Source organism: Ceratotherium simum, chromosome 32 (genome assembly GCF_057802395.1).
Source record: "Ceratotherium simum simum isolate JZ-2026a chromosome 32, ASM5780239v1, whole genome shotgun sequence".
Lineage (NCBI taxonomy): Eukaryota > Metazoa > Chordata > Mammalia > Perissodactyla > Rhinocerotidae > Ceratotherium > Ceratotherium simum.
In genome coordinates this window covers 1624943-1646463 of record NC_141931.1, presented here as the reverse complement: position 1 = coordinate 1646463, position 21521 = coordinate 1624943, and the positions used below count along the sequence as shown (strand labels likewise).

At 37.4% G+C, this 21521-nt stretch overlaps 1 protein-coding gene across 23 annotated transcripts in view; it reads left to right on the top strand.

The window, feature by feature from the left end:
• The window catches only part of CREM (cAMP responsive element modulator), a 119964-nt gene that overhangs the window by 91689 nt on the left and 6754 nt on the right, over nt 1–21521 (top strand). For 8 of the 23 annotated variants that reach the window (XM_004425205.3, XM_087420602.1, XM_087420604.1 and 5 more), the window contains 2 exons: nt 7185–7373; nt 18051–18086. The exons of 3 other annotated variants lie outside the window; for them this stretch is intronic. In XM_004425205.3, the coding sequence (XP_004425262.1) occupies nt 7185–7373; nt 18051–18086 (225 nt within the window). Of the gene's footprint in view, nt 1–7184; nt 7374–10248; nt 13476–13503; nt 14200–17749; nt 18014–18050; nt 18087–21521 lie in introns of those variants that run through there. 12 more of the 23 variants (XM_087420608.1, XM_087420603.1, XM_087420611.1 and 9 more) reach the window with 10 other exon arrangements.

Genomic DNA, 21521 nt, shown 5'->3' with positions numbered 1-21521 from the left:
GTCAATGTTAGGAAAAGAAAACTCCCCACTGTCTGTAAGAGTTAGACCTTGAGCTTTTCACTGTCATTTCTCTTGTATTGCTTCTCTGATTTACATGCCTTTCTGTCTGGCGCACTGGGAACATATAGTGGGAGTTTTAGACTATACATCAGAGGCTGCCAGCCAGTGAGCCTCTGCAGTTCAGCACACAGGTCACAGGAATGGGAGCTCCTCGTGCCCTGCCCTCAGTCCCCAGAGTGGCTGGGCAGGGCTTAGAGCTGCTGGAACCTCCTGGCGGGTCAGTTCTGGCCTTGAGCAGTAGACTGTACACATATTATTATGTTGTTTGTGTCGTGACAGGGAAAAGGTTGGAAATTTATGCTGAAATAATGCTAAGACATCTTAAAGTTTGGGGGACGAGCTAAGAGGCTGTCATCTTAAACATTTCTCTGGCGCATCCCGATGCTGCTTAGGAGTAGATGGAAGATGTGATCTCTTGACAAGGCGGTAGGAAGGGGACGCTGCAGCTTCATTTGCCTAGATCATTAGCTGAAAATTGAAATCATGACAACATGTCGGGTTGAGAGAATATTGAAGCTAGAGATGATGTGGGGGAGGCACCCTGGTCCTGCCGTTCACTGACTGGATTAGAGCGAGAAGCTTTATTTTCCCCTCTCAGGTTTTTAGTCTTTAGTCTTTAAAGTATGAATAATAGCAAATTACCAAACTCTGGATTTTTTGTAAGGACAAAAGGAGATAACAGGTAAAAGCTGGGGTGGTGTTGGGGGGGGGCGGGAAGACATGCTACTTTTGACACGAAACAGAGAAATGTAAACTAGCTGTGGCAACGTCTCATTCAAGGTCATTCAACCTTTCCCTCCAGGCAGCACTGAAGCCTTTGTTTCTTGTGCTCTTAGAGCGGCATGCAGCGGGGGCTCGGCATTAAATGTCATGGTGGGTATGGAGGTAGGGGAGTTGAGTCAGGAGTTCTGGTTGAGAACTAGAAAATCGAACGTTTAGAAGTTAGACCTTATCTGTTTGCCACATTAGAGGTCAGGGAGTGTCTATAACAGGTTTCTGAATTGGGACCCATCCAGTATGATCCTGGCAGTTAATTTAATGAAAAGTTGTGGTGGTTCTATATGTGCTGTCTACAGGTAAAAATTGCCATTTATTGGTTCACAAAAAGCCATATTGCCTTTGTTAAAATGCATTTCTTAGCCATTTAGTGACACTTGTTAATAATTCTTTCATTCAAGAAGTGAATACTAACATTTAAACTTTCTAGAAGACATTTACTTTAAGTGGAAGGTAAATGTTTATTTATACATACACAGATCCATTTTCATTAATCGCATTTCTTCTAGGGATAGCTTAACAGATATTAATGCTTTAATGTTGTTCCTAAATATCTAGAAATAGAAATAATTACTGGTGTCCTTTGGTTTTAAGGACTTTAAGAGGAATTTGTTTAACTAGAATTTCTGGACACATTTCTGTGTATTCATGTGCATGTACCTATTTTTTTTGTTTTTTTGTGAGGAAGATCAGCCCTGAGCTAACATCCATGCCTCCTCTTTTTGCTGAAGAAGCCTGGCCCTGGGCTAACATCTGTTAGCTATCTTCCTCCACTTTATATGGGATGCCGCCACAGCATGGCTTGGCAAACAATGTGTCGGTGCGCGCCTGGGATCCGAACCCCGGGCCACCAGCAGCAGAGCTCGAGCACTTAACCGCTACACCATGGGGCTAGCCCCCTGCATGTACCTATTTTTGAGGCTCTTTCACAACCTTTTATTGTAAAACTGTTGTTTTAAATTCTTTATTCTACTTTTATCCATGGAAGATTTTCCCCCAAACTTTGCTTTGTTTCTTATTTTCAAAGACTATTATTTTAGATTATTTATTTTTAATTTGGTATAATGAGTTAGTTGGAGTTAAAAACGAAAAGAACTAAACTAAAGAACTTTGTGTGTCAAAGTCAAAGGAATAAAATAAAAATAAGTATATCAGGTTTTCCCATATACAAGCAGTTAGTAGTTGAAAGTTAGATATTTGACAGATGTTGGCCTTAATATTTTAACTTATTTTTTCTTTTTTTTTTTTTTAATTTTATTTATTTATTTATTTTTCCCCCAAAGCCCCAGTAGATAGTTGTACATCATAGTTGCACATCCTTCTAGTTGCTGTACGTGGGACGTGGCCTCAGCATGGCCGGAGAAACGGTGCATCGGTGCGCGCCCGGGATCCGAACCCGGGCCGCCAGCAGCGGAGCGCGTGCACTTAAGCTAAGCCACGGGGTTGGCCCTTAACTTATTTTTTCAATCACAAAAACTAAGAAGTGAAAGTTGGAATAGGCTACTCCCTGGAAGTAGGAAAAATAACTTAAAATAGGCAGGCATTCATTATTGCAAAACCAAGACAGTGAGCTACACTTGCACAATCTTTGCTGAAAGTACAGATCTTTGTGATAGGTGTGCTGTATGCCAAGTAAGTCACTCTGGTTAGAAACGCTGTTCTGCCACAGAAGAACATTTCTGAAAGATAGCGGTTTAGAAAGGCTTAGAATTAGCAAAGAATGTTGCTTGCTGCATAAGACATTTAAGATATGCATTAAATGAGAGTGAATTCATAAACACATAGAAAAAGCAACTAAATACATTTAAATGTTTGAAGTTTCTTAATTCACTAAATTTTCTCTAAAGACAGGTTTTTTTTATCCCTTACTCTACTATACCAGACCTCTTCCCTTACCAATTAAGGACCATCCTCTAAGACTTCCAATTATTTTTTTTTTCTTGATGTCCCTGTCTCTTTGCTTGCTCCTACTTTATTTTACTAGGAACCTTGTTAGAATGAGTCTCTATAAACTCATCTTACTGGAATTTTTATACACTAAAGGTAAGTGGGTCAATCCAAAATCCACCATCATGAAGAAAGATATGTGTGAACTTTGTGGACTGCTTCAAGAATTCAGAATTCTCAGGAGACCGTATGGATACACACCGATTCCATGTCTCCGTAAAGGCCTTTGCACCTGAGAGGCTCACGCGTTCTCAAGTACATGCAGTTGCATTTATGATTCTCAGTAGTGACTTTGCTGACATCCTCCCAAGGTCACTTTCAAAGCAAACATAGGAGGGATCTACTTCATGTGAATCTGGCTCTTTAACCTTAGTGTTGCTATTCTTGGTCCAGCATGAGTCTGTCTGAGTCTTTCTTCTGCTGTATGCACTTCTTGACTCTTAAGGCCCAGGTCCTCACGGGTTCTGTTTTGTGCTCACTTTTTGAGTTTAAACCTGAGAATTCACTGGAATAGGGTCTGTATTCTTTGTAAAGTTAATTCAATGAAATTTTATTTATGAGTCTCTCTATTGCAATTTGGAATATAGATAGATTTAAATTATAATTAATTAAACATTTATATGTTTATGTATTTGAATTGGCTCAAATATACAGGTTTAGGATTAAAGAGATAGATATTAGCATCAAGTAAAAAGAGGTCAGATGAAATCTTAATTTAAATAAATTCTACTCCTTCCTCATTTGGTCATGAACTCTGTTTTTCAGTTTCCACCCTTATTTATCTTGCTCTTCTTTCTTCTTTATTGATTATAAAAGACTTTAAAATATTACTTTTTTAATTAAAATTTTCTTTTACCAAAACTCTTAAATTTTTAGCCCATAAATAATATTTTCCTCACTTCAATGATATTAATAGCTCCAGGAGAGAAGTGCTCAATGGCAGCGAATAGTGGAAGGAGCAGGTTTGTTAAACACGGCTTTGTATACCAGGAATTTTTTAAGAATTTATTGCCTGGACTAGTTGACATGATATCATCCTGGTTACCATGGTATATGGTAAGTTGGGATAAGGAAACAATACTTGGGTTAATACTGATCTGAAACTAAATACCGTGACTATGTAAGATGTAGATAAAGATATTTGTGTAACCACTAAAACTAACTTAGTAGAAAAATACTTAGTAAATTAATGAATTACACTCTATCTAGCCACTCTTTCTTAATTTAAGGTCAGTGTGTCCAACATTCAACCAGTGGATACAGAGTGACCTACTTATTTATGAGGTATAGCTCACCTGAGACTTTAGGAGAAAGAAGGTTAGGTACCTCCCAGAGCAACTAGGACAAGAGAGCCTAACCTGTACCCACTACTGTGAGCAGGTAACTACCAGCCGGCTTGAATCGTTGATTATATAATCTAGGTGTCCAGTGTTAATTCAACCTAGATTATTTTATGAAGCTGTAATATTATTAAGAATTACTTAAAAGAGGAAAATTGGTGTGCATATAGTCTAAAATTTAAAAAATCACTTTTCCTTCTGCTTGAGTCCCAGTCAATATTCATAGACCAGTGTCTTCATTGTGAATGACTGTGGCCGTAGGTAAAAGCTTTTATGCCTCCGTTGTGTGTGTCATTCCAAGAAAGCAGTAATAAAGCCTAAGTTCCCAAAGTAAAATTAGTGGGATATACAAAGGTATTTTATTTTCATTGGTTACTAATGGCCTTGATATGGTCCAATCATTTTATTTAAAAATTATTAACCAGACATGGTATCTGAGATTTGTTTTGAAATACTCAAGACAAAAAAAAAGGTTTGGGATGAGTGAGCAGGAAAAACAGATGACACAAAATTCTTTCTACTTCCGTTTGCTAGAAAACTTCCGTAAGTTATTTAAAAAAATAATTAGCTAAAACAAAAGTTATGATTGAACTCATTCAGTTAATTTCATCTCAGTTTTTCCTACCATTTGATTTATCTTTATGAGTGTTTACTGAAAACACATATTATGCTATCCTTGAATATTTGGTAACCTAAAAAGTTTCCTGCTCAAATCTTTTGAATACATGTGCACACACAAAGCCTATTTCCAGTGTCCTGAAGCATTGGGAAATCTTGTTTATGTCAAGTGAGAGGTAACATTTTGAATGGGAAGGTCCTCTGTCATTTGATAATGTCAAAATCAAGAGCGCCTTCGGTTTAAAAAATAAAACCTGTGCTAAAGTATGAGACTTATCAGTAGGAACAATTTCCCCCTGGAGCCAGCTTGTGTGTGTGTAGCTTTTGTTGTCCACACCTAATTATATAATGACTTGACCAGAAAATAAAACGATGAGAGGAACACATTCTTGATATATCAGCTTTTCACAGTGTAAAAGCTAAGAAGTTTTGGTTAGAACTATGACGAAACACTGAAAAAAAAAGAGTAAAAAAAGAAACTATGAAAAGAAAAAAGAAAGTAAGGCTCTTGTTATCTACCTATTTCATGGTTCTTATCATTGGGAGCAACTACTCTCAGTTCAGACTTTTTACTAGTCCAAATCTTGGTAATTGTATTGGCATTGAAAATTAAGTTGTGTAATTAGAATTTGAAACCATACTTCATGTAACTCTTCTAGATTCACAAGTGGCTTAAGTTGTTCATAACAAAATCTGTCTTGAGTAAATGAAGGCCATTCATTCATCGTTGTATTGAGTGCCTGCTGTATGCTTAGGCTTGTGCTTCTTACACAGTTGTGGTTACACTGCCTTTTCCTATTCTTTCTAAAGCACTATTTCTATGACGTGAAACTAGTTATCAACTGGAAATGTACATTCAAATATATGGTAATATGAAGTTCACTCCTGTCCAGCAGTGAGGAGCCAAGGAAGCAGCATCTCTTCTTTTTCATCCCCCCCTTTAAGAAGGGGACATAGATCTCTCCCAGACCCTTTCATTCCTGAGACCCTGCAAATCTTTGGGGAGTCGTGGTGAAATCTTGTTTAAATGTGTACAGAATGTAATGCTCTCGATGAGCCAGATATATGCAATGTGTTACGTCCGAGTTTCTCAGCCTCAGCACTATTGACATTCGGTAACTGACTCTTCAGTTTCTGTCAGTTGTGTGCTGCTGGTGGCCGGTCAGGGAACTAAAATGCAGAGAATGCAATATGTTGGAATCTTTTTAAAAAGGTTAACCCATCTTTCTATGTTAGGCTCTAGAACCTTAGGTCAAAGAACTGAAGATTTGTTATTGTTTTTACTCTTTCCAATGGTTCTGACAGGTATATACGATCAGGTCATCACCCAACTGGTCCTTTGCCCAGATACTGTTAAAAATGTTACATGATGATTTGGAAAGATTCAGAGTATATTTTAGACACTACTATAACATTCCTGTAAGACATTTACATGGATTTATAGGTGTTGTGTTATTCTGATGCTGTGTTATTTTTATCTGCATTGTGAAGTCTGGTTAGGTAGTTTACATGTGATTTTCTGAAAAAGGGATAGCCCTTAGTTCCACTTAATTACTCGTGTTTAAACTAAAACATGGGGTCGTTATCTGTATGTTAAAGTATACAGAACTCTCAGATATTTTAAAGAGTACTTGTCTATTAGAGTGAAAGTTAAAAACAAAACATTTAATCAATTATTCTTTTGAAACTTTCAGTTAATATGTTAACTTTTAAACATGACTGGCAAGTCTCAGTATTTAGAGGAAGTCTGCCTCATATTTGTTGCCGTTAGCTGTAGTTATTCAAGACACGTGGTAGAGGTAAATATTGTAGCACAAATTATTTCAGTTACCTTTTAAGGTCCTTTCCAACTTAACATTTTATATTTCAGGATTCTGCTAACATAGTCAGAGTGGTAAAGGTTATAGTTTTGTAGACTTGAGCTTTAAAACCAAAATATGTAATATATTCCATTAAAAGTCACTTTCTTTTGATGATAAATTAGAAAAGTAGTTAGCTGAATGAAGGTACAGATTCATTGTACTTAGGATGCTCAATGGAATTTTACTGACCGTTTCTTAAATGTTAGAAGAATGCTGTTTATCTATAACTAAACATATCTGAAAGAACGGAGAAAGTCAAGAAGCTGGACTTCCTCCGTCTGCATCGCCACTCTTCCTCGTAAATCATTGAGTTGGATGGATGCCAGGGAGCAGGAACACTCCATGGTTCTACGTATGTCACATAATTCTGAGTATAAGATATTTTCAGGTTATTTATGAGGTTTTTCAGAGTGTTGTCCCATGAAGGAGGATCTCCTTATCAATTCAGCATAGCAAAATAAGGGTAACTTGAAATGAGAAGCATTGGTAATAAAGAGACCCAGAGTATATTCTTCCAATATTGGGATTATTAAAAATGAATCTTGAAATTCCCTAATATTTCTTTTCTTTTTCTGTTAAGTTGCTATAGCCCAAGGTGGAGCAATCCAGATTTCTAACCCAGGATCTGATGGTGTTCAGGGACTGCAGGCATTAACAATGACAGATTCAGGAGCTCCTCCGCCAGGTGCTACAATTGTACAGTATGCAGCACAGTCAGCTGATGGCACTCAGCAGTTCTTTGTCCCAGGCAGCCAGGTGCTTGTCCAAGGTATATTTTATCAATCTCATACGTTTACAATACCTGTAGATTACTATACCACACCATTTAGTGGTGACTTTATAGTTTTCTGAAATATACAGAAGGTAGATTTTGACGGGGGGAGGAGGCACTTAAAAGGCTTGAAAAAGAATATTTTAGTATGTTAAACAAAAAGTTAAATTATATGGTTTTCACTTTATAGCAGGTTTTATTTGCTCTTAAGGTTAAATTCAGAGTATCATGATGGAAAAAGGGAGTTGGAAACAGGAATGAATTTTTTAATTAAGTAAATATCCTTCATTTGGGGGTTAGAAATGTTGTATCTAATATATTTTTATTACCTAGTCATAAAGATTTAAGTATCCAGTCCATAATGTGCTGAATTTGGGTCTTTCCCCAGCTATTACACTCAAGTCTAATTTCTAGACGTCTCATTTCAAAACAAAGGCTGATTTTTGTTTTTTCTTTAGACCGTTCTTAGTATATCTGAATTCTGGGGTACTCATACTACCTCTTAGGGAAGCTGACAGTAGTGAAATAAAATAGTTGGGATGTAGTCCGAAGCACTAATTTTAAGGGGAGTAATATCAGTTCTTTTAGTTTGAAAGTCTTGCAAGTATGGAAAAAAGCAGATTATAATCGATGAATGTCTTGAAAATTAGCTTTTCTCTTGGGTATTTGGGGGTTAATGTGGACTATAATAAAAGTGTTTGAAGAACTGAAGTGGTGGCATTTATGGAGTAAAAAGAAATTCATAGTACTTACCCAATACTTTAATGTTTTCTTTTAAATGTAAAATTAAAGTCACCCGTATATTCCCTGACACGTGTGAACCCTGTGTGTCTACATGAATAATCATAAAGAATAATCATTTCTTCCAATTTTATCTTTTTTCATATGGAAAATCCACTGCAAACTTGATACTTTAACAAGGAAAGTTTTTAAAATGTTTTATGTTTTGCATAGATAATACACACAGAAGTTTAAACATATTTATTTAAACATAAGTTTTGTGCTTGGAGTTTTATTTAAAAACTTTTTTTCTTCCATATGTCATAAAGATATTTTTCTACTTTAATTCTATTAGCTTTGTAGTTTTCCCTTTCACATTTGGGTCCTTAATCCACCTGAGGTTCACCTGGGTATATACTATTAGGTGGGAATCCATTTTCATTTTTCGTCCATTTATGGAGCTAGTTTTCCCTACTAATGGTTTGTCCTTTCCCCATGAATATGTGGGGCAATGGTATTTATACAGTAGGTTCTCATGTATGCTTGGGTCTGTCTCAGAATCGCCATTCTGTACTGTTGGACTGTTTCCCTATGTGCCAGTGCCATACTGGTTTGTTATCTCACAGAACAAGGTCCCCTTTTCTGTCCTTTTTTGTGTGTTTGTTTTAATGCTGATTTAGCTTTTGTGAACCATTATTCTTTCCTATGCATTTGGAATAAGTTTGAGTTTCTAAATAATAATAATATAATAAAATCAATGAGATTGCATTTAATTTATAGATTAATTAGGGAGAACTAAAGTCGTTTTTCTTTATTGAGATATAATTGACATATAACAGTATATTAGTTTCAGGTATACAACATAATGATTCAACATATGTATAAGTCACAATCAGTGATCACGCCAATAAGTCTAGTTAACATCCATCACCATACATAGTTACAAATTTTTTTTCTTGTGATGAGAACTTTTAAGATCTACTCTCCTAGCAACTTTCAAATATACAACACAGTATTATTCACTATTGTCACCATGCTGAACCTTACATCCCCAGGACTTATTTATTTTATAACTGAGAGTTTGTACCTTTTGACCAGCCTCACCCATTTTGCCTATTCCCCACCCCCCACCTCTGGCAAGCACCAATCTGTTCTCTGTAGCTATGAGTTTGGTTTTTTTGGTTTTTGTTTTTTTAGATTCCACATATAAGTGAGATCATTTGGTATTTGTCTTTCTCTGACTTATTTCACTTAGCATAATGCCCTCAAGGTCTATCCATGTGACAGATGACAAGATTTCCTTCTTTTTATGGCTGAATAATATTCCCTTATATATATGTAGCACATTTTCTTTATCCATTCATCCATCAGTGGACACTTAGGTTGCTTCTGTATCTTTGCTATTGTAAATAATGCTGCAGTGAACATAGGGGTGCAGATATCTTTTCAAGTTAGTGGGGTTTATTTGGGTTTTTGTGTGTGTGTGTGTGTGAGGAAGATCAGCCCTGAGCTAACATCTGTTGCCAATCCTCCTCTTTTTGCTGAAGAAGATTGGCCCCGGGCTAACATTTGTGCCCATTTTCCTCTACTTTATATGGGATGCCGCCACAGCATGGCTTGACAAGCAGTGCGTTGGTCTGTGCCCAGGATCTGAACCTGCGAACTCTGGGCTGCCGAAGCGGAGCACACGATCTGAACTGCTACACCACCAGGCTAGCCCCTCATAGTGTTTTTGATTCCTTTGGATAAGTACCCAGAAGAGGAATTGGTGGGTTGTATGGTAGTCCTATTTTTAATTTTTTAAGGAACCTCCACACTGTTTTCCATAATGGCTGTACCAATTTATATTCCCACCAGCCCTGCACAAGAGTTAGGAAGAACTGAAGTCTTTATAATGCTAAATTGATCTATTCCAAAGCATAGATTGTCTCATTCATTCAGATCTTATTTTAACTTCCAGTTTAAAATTTTCCTCCATGGGGGTCTTTTATATTCTTTGTTCCGTTAATTCCTAAATGCTTTTTGGTTTTCGTTGCTGTTATGTATGGTGCCTTTCTATTACATTTTCTAGTTTTTGCAGGTGTAGAGAAATATTATTGATTTTTTTAAAGTTTATCTTTTATCTATTAACCTTGCTAAACTCTAATTACTTCTAATATGCTGATTCATTGTGAATCTATCTGTGATATTCTGTGAGTGTTTATATCAAATACAAGTAAGATGTTTGTTCTTCCCTTCCAATCTTTGTTCCTCTTTTATTCTTTTTCTCCTTACCTGGCCTTTCTTTTCCTTTCCTTTTCCCTTCTTCTTCTTTTAAATAATGGTGGCCAGGAGTTCTAGTTCTATGTTAAACATATCAGGGTCCATGGGCATTCTTGTCTTTCTCTCTACTTCCGCCCTGTCATCCCACTGAGAGGTCACAGCAGTTTCTCTGTGAGTTCTCAGTTGATTCCTCAGCGGTGTTGAACACTGTTGACGTCTTCCTTCACTTCCCTGATACTCATTTTATCGTTGTTTCTGCTCTCTCTCCTGCCTCTCCTTCAGTCTGGTCTTCCTCTGCCCCCTCCTAAGTGTGAGTGGTGTTCCTCAGGCTTGCATGCTGGGCCTTCTGCCGTCAGACTTGAGTGCTCTCCCTGGACGACCTCATCCCTGCCCATGGCTTCAGTTCACTGTGGCTGTGCCCGGACTCCAACTGGCTGCTTAGATATCTCACACACATCTCCAACTCCTTAAGTCCAAAACTCCACATCCATTTTTACCCACCCCAGTTCTTTTGTTTACCCTATTTCAGTAATGAACTGCTGCCCGTCCTGTTGCTTCAAGCCAGAAACCTGGGCATCATCCTTATTCTCCCTGCCCCTCTCCATCCATTCTTCCTCCTAGCTAAATCACACCTCTTCTCTCCTCTCCACCACTCTGTCATACCCTAGTTCTGGCGGCCATCCCCTCTGACATGGATTACAGCAGCAGGTTCTAGTCTCTGCCCTGAAGCTGGTAGCCGTGGGGCAGCTTCCTGATCTTCCTAATCATGCCAGAGGTAGCAGATCCCTTCTTAGCCCAGTTTTTTGTGAATTGTTTCTGAAAGTTCAGCTAGGCTCTCTTTCTTCATCCCTCTCAATGATTCTGGGAGCTACTAATATTTCTTAAAAACAAAAGTCTCTGCTTCCAACATGAAAACTCTCTCCTTTATACTCTTGATTCTGCAGTTCAGAGTGGTATTTCTACAATTCGCATCTAATCATGTCAGTCTCCTGCTCAAAAACCTTCATTGAATGCCTGTTCTGACTTGTTAGACAAAGTCAGAATCTCTGCTTGATCCAGGCCTTGCCTCCTCTATTAGTCTTCTCCCTCTCACCGTCCTCTTTGGTGGTGCAGCTCTATGCTGCTGCTTCTCATTTCCTGTGATACGCCACACCCTCTCTCCTCTCTAGGCCTTCAGACACAGCCTTTGCCCTGAGAGGAACACTTTCCCCAGTCACAGGCATTATTCAGGTGTCATCTTAGCAACCTCCTCCAGGAAACCTGCCCCAATCCTCCAAATGTGGCTTCAACAACCTCCTGTGAGTTCCCGCTGCCCCTTCTTGGGGCACGTGTCACACTGTTGTGAATCTCTGTCCTGCCTAGATGGTGACTTCTGTTTGGACAGGGATCCTTAGTCCCTAGCACAGTCCCTGGCATATGATAAATGTTCAGTAACCATTTACTGAATGAAAGTGAAATACTCTTCCTCTGTGAAAATGTTATCAGTTCTGTGTGCTGATTAACTGAGTTTATCTGGTCCAGGGAGTATATTAAAAACTAACTAAAACAGTAGTCAGCCAAGCAACCAACCTCCCTCCTGCCCTTCCTTCCTCTACCCATTTTTTACACTAATATTTATTGAGTACCAAGTGCCAATTTGAAGAAATGTTGAGATAAAAACCAATTTGAACTTTCTGAAATTGGAAATAAAATTGACTAGTGCTTTGGACCCAAACTCTTAGGTGTAGCTGGGATGGAGGAGTCCTTCATGGAGCCTCTGATGAGGGTTGCTATCTAGATTGATCCTTAGACTTCTTACTTAGCCTGAGCAGGGTGTCTTCAGCTCACGTGCTGTGGAGAGTTACTAGAAACATGATACTCCCTGATGTTTCACCTCCTAAGTATCTGAGTGTGAAGTCCCTGCCTTTACTAGAAGGTGCTTGATTGAATAACGCAAAAATGTGGTGGCGTGTCCTTCCATTGACATAAGGTCGGGTTGGATTCTAATCGTATAAGGGAATGGGCTTTGTATGACCCACTGATAAATGTAAAAGGTCTCAGTGACATGTCACTTACTTTTGTGCAGTAGAGATGCAAATCATTTTTTTCCCCAGGCTGTGGTCTTATACTGTTGAACATGTGCCCATTTTTTGTCTAACCATGTGGTTGTTAGATTTCCTGTAGTGATCCAGCAGTTCGTGCACTGAACCTTCGTTAGGTGATCCAAATAAAATTGGACATATTTTATTTTATGAATAGTAATTGTGATTTATTTATGAATTTTTTAAAATTGTAAAATTGTTTTCAAGGGATTTTGATTTAGTAAAATAATGTATTAGATTGAGCCACATGAAATTGCTGTGTTTGTGGACCAAAAAGGTCAAATATCAGGTCAAATAATAAATCTATTATTTATAGAAGAATGCTATGTAATACTTGCTACATTTGGCACAGTGAATTTTTAAAATTTCAGTATCTACTCCCTTCAAGTGAAGTTAGCAAATTCTATTAGCAAATATAGCAAAATCCACCTTAGGAACAGCTGGATTTTATGGTGTTGAAGCAAATGAAAATGTGTTAAGTGAACAAAGGTGGCTGGGTATTTCTTACTTGGTGAATTTAGAAGTGTCTAGGAAATACACTTCTGTGTATTTCAGTGATTTTCAGGGCTGAATGTCAGGGCTTTTTTGTTTTTGTTATTTTAATCTCCAAGTATTTTTTCTCCTTCTATGAGTTACAAAAAATATATAGAGTTTATGCCCCCTTTACCTAGAAACCTTGGACAGAACAATAATAAAGTAGCAGCCTCATAAGAAACAACCATGTAACTTTTAATGCTAATACGACATTCTTTGCCCGAGTCCACCCCAACAGACTTGCATGTAAAAATGAGAGACGAGGGCATTAAGATGCTTTCTTACAGGAAGGGTTTTCACAGGGCTTGGGTTTCAGTGAGCTCGTCTGTGACAAAGCAAATTGATGGCAGTGATAGGCTAGTGATGTCATTGTGATGTCAGTACTCCTCCTTACCCTGCCCGTGCTTGCTGGTTGGGAACACTTTCTGGTGCCCTGTGATAGGGGAAACAAGACAGCTCTGTATGCAGAAGCCCATCATGGCTGTAACTGGAGATGAAACAGGTAAGAATTTTAAAGAGGGATTTAAGTTACTTCTGCAGAAATTGTTTTTGAACTTTAGAAAAATTATTTAGGGACCCTGAGTGTTTCAACAAGTCTGGATTTTCCAGTAGCTGAGGAGTGAGAAGCTTCTTGTCATATATATCTATATGGATTCAGCCCACTCTGTTAAGGCATCTTCGTGTCATTGCCTTTTTGCTCGGTATGGTATTGCCTACTTGACCCAGGCAGTAGTCCTCTCGCGCGCTCTCTCCATTCTGCTCTACCATATAAGCTGTTACTTCATCTGCAACCTGTTGCAGATTCAGTGCAGCTACAAATTACACTTACACAGTTTTCAAGTTGTAAAAAATTAATCTTCCCATTTCATTGCTGTGTACAAATGGAGCTCCAAAACAGACGAGGAAAGACCCGCAAGGCAGGGGTGTTCGTGGGCCTCCTCGTTGCTTTCCTCCGAGTGAAGCGGCCGTCGCTCTGCCAGTGGAGTTCACAGGGCTGACGTCATTACATTTCCTGGAATCGCCTTTCGGCGGGAGGTGGAAAGTTAACCTCCCGGCGAGCTGCACACTGACGTCAGCCGAGTCATGCTGAGACTGAGTCAGTTCCTCTGCTTTGTCAAGCGCTGCTGACAGATTTAGAGTGGCTAACTAGCTCCCCACCGCCTCCTTCCAGACTGCTCTTAGACTGGTTAGTTTCTTGTAAGCCTTGCTTTGGCATTGCTCTTGAGGTAAGTGTCTGCCTGGCCAGGGGACGCTCGAGCAAGCTGGCCGCCTGCGAGAGCGGGACTCCGCCGTGGGAAGGTGCACGTGCTGGGAGGCGGCGCTGGCGGGCTGCTGCCCTGGGCGCCCACGGCCCCGGCCGGTCCTCTGCCCTCCAGTGCTCAGTCAGGGAAGTGCTGGCCCGAGAGTTGGCCCCCCGGCCGCAGTTAGTGGAAAATATTTGTCATCAGTAATTCTTAACGTGGTTTGGTTTTCTTACAGGTCATGATTTTGACTTAGTTGCTAATGTCCTTTATGTGGTGGCAACGTTCTTGATTGAGTTTATTTTCTTATTTCTGACCCAGCACTGAATTTGCGATTGAATTCATGAAGAATGGATGATTGTAAACAGCTTCACCACAATTTAACTCTTCAGTTAATGGGACTCAGCCCTCTTCCTAGATAGGAACATTCGATTGTCTTGAGCATGTAAAATCTGTATTAAATTGTTTTAAAAATTATCTTGAGGAACTGCTTTTCTCAAAGAAGTTTTTGTGAAGTTTTAGAGATGCTATAAATTGCAGAAGCTCTCAAATGACAAATTTATTATAAGATATAGATGGACTTAATCTCAAATACTGCATGTCATATGATTCTTAGAACCAAAAGGCATTTTTCTGCATATATTTATTTTCTGAAAATTATTAGTTGGTTTCTATCTTTACTAAACCTTTAATTCCAGTTCACCTTTTGACTTGTCTAAGCTTGAGAATCATAACAAAAAATAAAATGATTTGAAAATACTCAATATATTTAAAGATGAAAGTTGAAGGTAAAAATTTGCATAAATTTTTAACCATTGCTTGTAAATAAATGAACATTTTTATACATTTTATGTTTACAGAATGAACATACCATCCTTAAAGAAATTTTTTCCCCAAGTTTTACCTTTTCCAATTTAAAATTGTCAAATGCTGAAACTAAAAGATGTCAGACTTTTTTCACAGGACTTCGTTGTGCCCTTGGGAATCATTGTTTTTGGAGATGTGGTCAGTTCTTATAGAATCAATTCTATTTGAAATACTATGTGAAAATGAAAAACACATTTCCTTTTCTTTTTTTTTTGAAGAGCCCAAAGAGCAGAGGGTTTAAGGTACTTTTTTGAAAGTAGAGTAGAACAGCTTTAGAACCAGCCTGGGGGTTCTCAGTTCTGGTCTGCTTGTGTAGATTGGCAAACCAAGTGGATTGACCTGGATCATTGGTCTGCAGGCTTTTTGACCATGACCCACATTTTAAATCATGATGCAGTAGAGCTGTGTGTGTGTGTGTGTGTGTGCCCTACATTTATATAAAACAAGTTTCAAAAATAATGCGTATCCTTACTGTATATGATGTACTCATACTTATCTATTTTTTTTTTAATTCTATTCTTGATGCATGAAATTGATTTTATGACCCGCTAATGGTCCACAATTTATAGTTTGAAAAACTGATCTAGACCAAAATCAGGCTCCTAACAATACTGACTGGCCTGGAAAAGGTTTTGGGAGCATTTACTTATAGAAATCATGGAATTGAATGTGAAAAGTGAATATCTATAGTTTGTAAATTATATTATTGATTCTGTTGGGTATAGTTTAAATTTTTATTAGAAATAGTTTTTGGCTTTATCCACAAGGTGATTATGTTAGGAGTCTAACTCCATATCTTTTAGACTCTGAGTCTAAAAAACTCTACAAAGTAGTATTCAGCCTGGATTTCTGAATTGTTAAAAACATTCTAACTTATTCAAATTTGGAAAATCTTAGTTAATATCTGAGGCATGAGAACAAGGATAATTTCACCTTTGTGAAAGGAGGCTGCTGGAAAAGGTTTTTGTTTGGAAATTTCCTCTTAAAAGAATGGTTTGGATCAGGTGGTAACAGTTTCTTGAAGTTGGCAGCAAAGCAAGTTATAATCATGTTGGAAGCGAAAATAATACGTCACTTATCTACCTTAAGTTTCAATAAAACTCCAGATCTGTCTGGAAGGTTTTCTGAAATGGCCATTATACTATTTTCCCACCACTTTTGAAAATTTTTTAATGAAATATAATTTGGGATAATTGTTTCATTTTGCCCCATTTTCATTTCCCTATATGAATACATTGCCTAATAAAATAATTATGATGATACTTTGCATTTATGTAAACTTTAAAATAAAAAATCACTAAATGTTACAAGTAGACACAAATACAAATGTGGTAAGTGCTATCAAAGAAGATGTCAAGTCTTGAGAGACCCACAGGAAGCAGGTAATACAGGATCGCGGTGGGCCTCACTGAGGAAACCACATTTAAATCCCCAAGAGGGGAGGCACTTCCATACATTCTCACTGATTTGCTGAGGGCAGATAGTATTGCACTCATGTTGCATATAACTGAACACAGGTCAGAGTGGGTAAATGACTCATCCAAGCTTACAAAGCTAGCAAGTGGTGAACCGTTCGGATCTTCAGACTCCTTGTCTAGTTCTGTTCACACCACATTACATTGCCCCTCGAAATTCACCTGACATTGATAAATTGTGCTAATGTTAGATGAGTTACAATAGCACACGCCACACTACTTATAAACCTACAAAAGGAAGTTAGCATCATTTTAAGTAGTCAAAATGGATTTTTTCTAGAATATTTATTATTACTCTCATAGGACAATAGAGTGTGTATTTGCTATTACATAGAACTTTAAATTTCAATATTCATAATTTCTCGTTTTTTATATAGACTTTTTTTTTACTCTAAGGTTTACACTTAATAAACAACTCAGAAAGTTCCCTTATATGTACCTTAAAGTAAAAAATATTTAATGACTTCATTCTATGTGGTCTATATAGTAATTGTAACAAATTTGAAAATGTTCAATGCGTAAGTAGTCATGTTTATGTAGGGTTTAATTTTCCTGGAAGAAGTAGAGCGATGGAGGAGGGACAGTTCTCGACAATGTGAGACAGCAGGCAAGGACAGGCCTACTTTGGACCCTAGGAGCACTGGTGTGATCGTAGGGAGGGAGAGAACCACAGAAGGAAAGGGACGATGGCCTAGCTTGCTGGAGCTCGGGAAGGAAGCCCCTGCTGATAAGTGTGACTTCTCAGTTACCTCTATTGCTGATCACTTAGATGTCCTCGGGATTAGTGACACACAGCGAAATGTCACGTGAAGGTAGGAGCTCCATAGGCAGACATTTTCTTCAGTTAATGTACTCAGTACTGTAGCAATCTCAATAAATAAACAAGCAAATAAAATCACTATCATTTGGGGTGTTGATAAATTGTTTCACTTTGGAAGCTGTCAAGATAGGTATTTGGCTGGGTTTCTTCTTTCTTTCTTAGGAAGAAACAAATACCTCTTTGACTTGTGGGGTTTTTTAGTTTTCTTACCACCAGTCTGATGAGATAATATCATTTGTTATTTGTGATTCTCCACCTTTGAGGTTCTATTTTAAATGATTATGTACGTTGAAAAGGACGTTTTATATTATCTTTTAAATTTATTCTCTAAGGGAATATAATAAAATACAGTATAAAGTTTAAAAGTTTTTAATAGGCATATTTTTGAACAAAATAAGGAATAAGAGCCATACATTTCAATCATTCTATTACCCAGGTTTGTTAGCAGGGAGACTCCAGGGGAGAATGTATTTATGGGTGTTATATGCCTTTTAACTAATACACAGTGTAAGCATAATTTGGAACATTGTCTTTCAGAACTTAAGGAAGGGAAGAGGAAGGGCACTAACATTTGCTGAATGCCTCCCAGGTGCCAGGCACTGTGCTAGACACTTTGACATACATTGCAGGGTGTATTGTGAGTATTAAATGAGATACTGTATCCCATTTTACAGATGAGGAAACTGAACTTGCCCCAAGTCACATGGCTGGTAAGTGGCAGAGCTGGACTAGAACCCAGACTCCAATCCCCATGCTTTTTCTGCTGTACCGTGTTTAAAGCTTGCAAAGAGAGGTATGAAGTTACTGACCGGAATTGAGAGTTCTAGGAATTTTCTTTTCCCATGAACTATTTGATACTAAACCTAAAAAATTTTTTTCATGTCAAGAGTTAGATGGTTGGAAACACTATAATTAGAACACCTCTGCTTCTAAAATGCCAGGTTAGATGACTAAGGAAAGATTGAAGAAAAAACGCCTTTTATCAAGAAAAGCCAGTTTGAATAAATATGTAGCATCTTATAGGGCTTTCCATGTCTTAGTGTTAAAGACTTAAAGACGTAGCTATAACAATAGCTAATAATAGTCTTAAAGTGATAAGACTGCTCGTTTTAAACATTCCAAATGACAGTGGGCTTGTGCAAAACCCTGAGGAATTCAGAATTCCCTTCATAGTGCATGTGTGAACTCACCATCAGCCATTACACGTCACGTTCTGTGCTGGATTCTAAGGTAAAAAAGGTGTCCCAGACTTGTCTTTAAAGCTTTTGCTGCCATAGAATAAAATTAGTGTATAAGTATCTTTTTCTTATTATCTTTCCTCAGTCATGAGTTTCAAGTCCTCACTGATGACCCATTTATTTTCAGAAATAATTTATACAATGAAATTCTAGAATAAAACAATTTGAACACTTTTAGTAGTTAGATGGAACAGGAATTGGCCTTTATAAGAGTGTAGGCATAAGAATATGTCATCGAGGAACGTAGGGTGGTTCTTTGATCTGTGAGCCCAGGTATCTAATCTGCTTTAAATTACCACGGAATTCTTAATACTAGAAACTGAAGCTAACTAACATAAAAGCTTTTTGACATTTGAATTTCCTCAAAACAAGAGATTCTCTTTGCTCATATCTTTTTAATGTATTTACTAATAAGATCATATTTGAATATGTGGGATTTATCCATTCATATTTATTCAGTGACCATTAGAAGTGTACCATCATATAGATTCTTTGGGATATTACAGAAACTTATACTAATTCCTACTAATGTGTACCAATTCATTATTGCTGGCTTGAACTAATGAGCTGCAATCTGATTTTCATTGAAGGAGATCAAAGGAATATATAGTATGTCTGAAAAATTGTAATAAAACTCAGTTTGTTAGCTAACATCCCAGAACTGATACATCCAAATATATCCTTCCCTTCCAAGTTATCATTTGAGCTGCTGCTCAAAATGTTTTAAGAATGCCTTTTTTGGAATTGCCATTATTCTTCGTGGTGCCAAATTTGGTCCTTTAAGGGTGGTTTCAGCTTTTGGAAACAGGCAAAAGTTTAGAACCATTGCTGGTTCTAAGACCAATGAATGAGCTTTATTTTTCATCTGTGAAGTATTCCCACCACGCTTTATTTCCTTTTTTTAAAAAAATAGATACTCTTCAACTAACTTTTGTATATCTGATAAGCATTCTGCTCTAACTTTACAGTACAGAAAATAGCAGATGTATATAAGACCAGAGAGTATAATGAACCCCTCTGTACCTTTCTGTTGATTTTATTGCACTTCTTTGTGAGCAGCGTTTGGAAACAGCAACCCTAGACCAAGGTCTGCATCCACGTGGCCTGCAAATGTCAATATGATGACACGTAAACTTCTCATTCGTCACTGGCTATTGTTCCAATTTTAGAAAGTCTGTGTAGCCTCCAGCTATTCCATTGTTTCAACTTTTATTATCCCATAACCTTCTTCCCTGGATGTGGGTAAAGAGAAGAGAAGAGAGGAGAGAACTATGTTATTCTATGCTCCATTTTATATCCTCCAACAATATGATTAAAATATTAAAAAAAAAAAAAAACTTTAGTAAGCTAACAGTTTACAACCGGTTTTAAAATTATTTTCTTACATATTTCAAAGCTATAAGATTTTCTGTGACATATAATGAGACATCTGTGTATACAGTATTTTTAATAGTCACAAAAACAAATTTAGGATTTTTCCCAAGTTTATTAATAGAGATTTTGCTGGTGATCATTGTATTTATCACAGTTACTATTTATCACCATTGTTTTTTTAAATTACATACAGAAGGAAGAAGCAGTATAACCTTATAAATGGTATTTTTGTTAATCTTATGAAGACTTTTAATGATCTTCCCCCAAAGTCATATTTGTTATTGTTTTAGTCTTTTACCTAATTCTTGAGCCCTAGGGAGAAAACAAACTTGGCATTTACCCAAAAAGAAGCACATAGATCAATTTTTGATTAACCTTGTAAACTGCTTGGCTATTTTCAGTGATAATATCCCATTTAAGTGAAAAAGTTTTTGTCTCCCTTTTGGGTAAAATTTTAGTTGTTACTCAATGGGTATAATACATTTTAATGAAATATAGAAGTGGCTGTGTTTCATGTTTTGATTGGCGTTTGGTTCAGACCAATTTTTACATGATTTAATACCTTTCTTTAAATCTTTTTCTTGCATTTAGCTTTGAGAGAGTGTGTATTTTGTAATATCCCATCAGAGTGTCAAATTAACTCTGGACCATACGTTCTCAAAATTGAAATGTTGGTGGTGGAAATACGTTTCATCATTTAAATCCATCTGTCTTTTCTAGGAAGCTACATTTATTGCAGTAGATAGATAAAATTTGAATATAAATTAGGACATTTTGAGGACTTTCAGTATTCAATATGAATACTAAATAAATATTGTCTATCATTTAACTATGATTATAGTATAATTAGAAAATAGTTTTTAAAAATGAATACTTAGAAATGTATTATTATCCCAAGAAACCTACAAAGACAGAAATGATCATTTCCCAGAGAAAGCACTTTTTTGGTTTTTGTGAGGAAGATCAGCCCTGAGCTAACATCCATGCTAATCCTCCTCTTTTTTTTTTTTTGGCTAAGGAAGACCGGTTCTGAGCTAACATCTATTGCCAATCCTCCTCCTTTTTTTTTCCCCCAAAGCCCCAGTAGATAGTTGTGTGTCATAGCTGCACATCCTTCTAGTTGCTGCATGTGGGACACCACCTCAGCATGGCTGGAGAAGCAGTGTGTCGGTCCCAGGCCGCCAGTAGCCGAGCGCGCGCACTTAACCGCTAAGCCCCAGGGCCACCCCAGAAACCACTTTTAAGTAGAGCTTTGCTGCTTTGTTTTTGATTTTAAACTGAAAATACAGTGAGCTAGTATTTTCCTTCTAGCACCTCAGTCATCTTCTGGTGATAGGACTTGCACTTGAAGACATTTGGTAACTGTTTCAGGCATGGTACAGGGTATAGGAAAATCTCCTCACTGGAATAGTTAGAGGATGAAGATGTTCTGCTTAATTAAAATTTTTGCAGTGGTGTGCTAGAGCCAATTCCCACTGGTTTGCAAGAGCTGATTGTTAAATTTTCAGGATTTTTGTGAGCTGGTTGCTACAA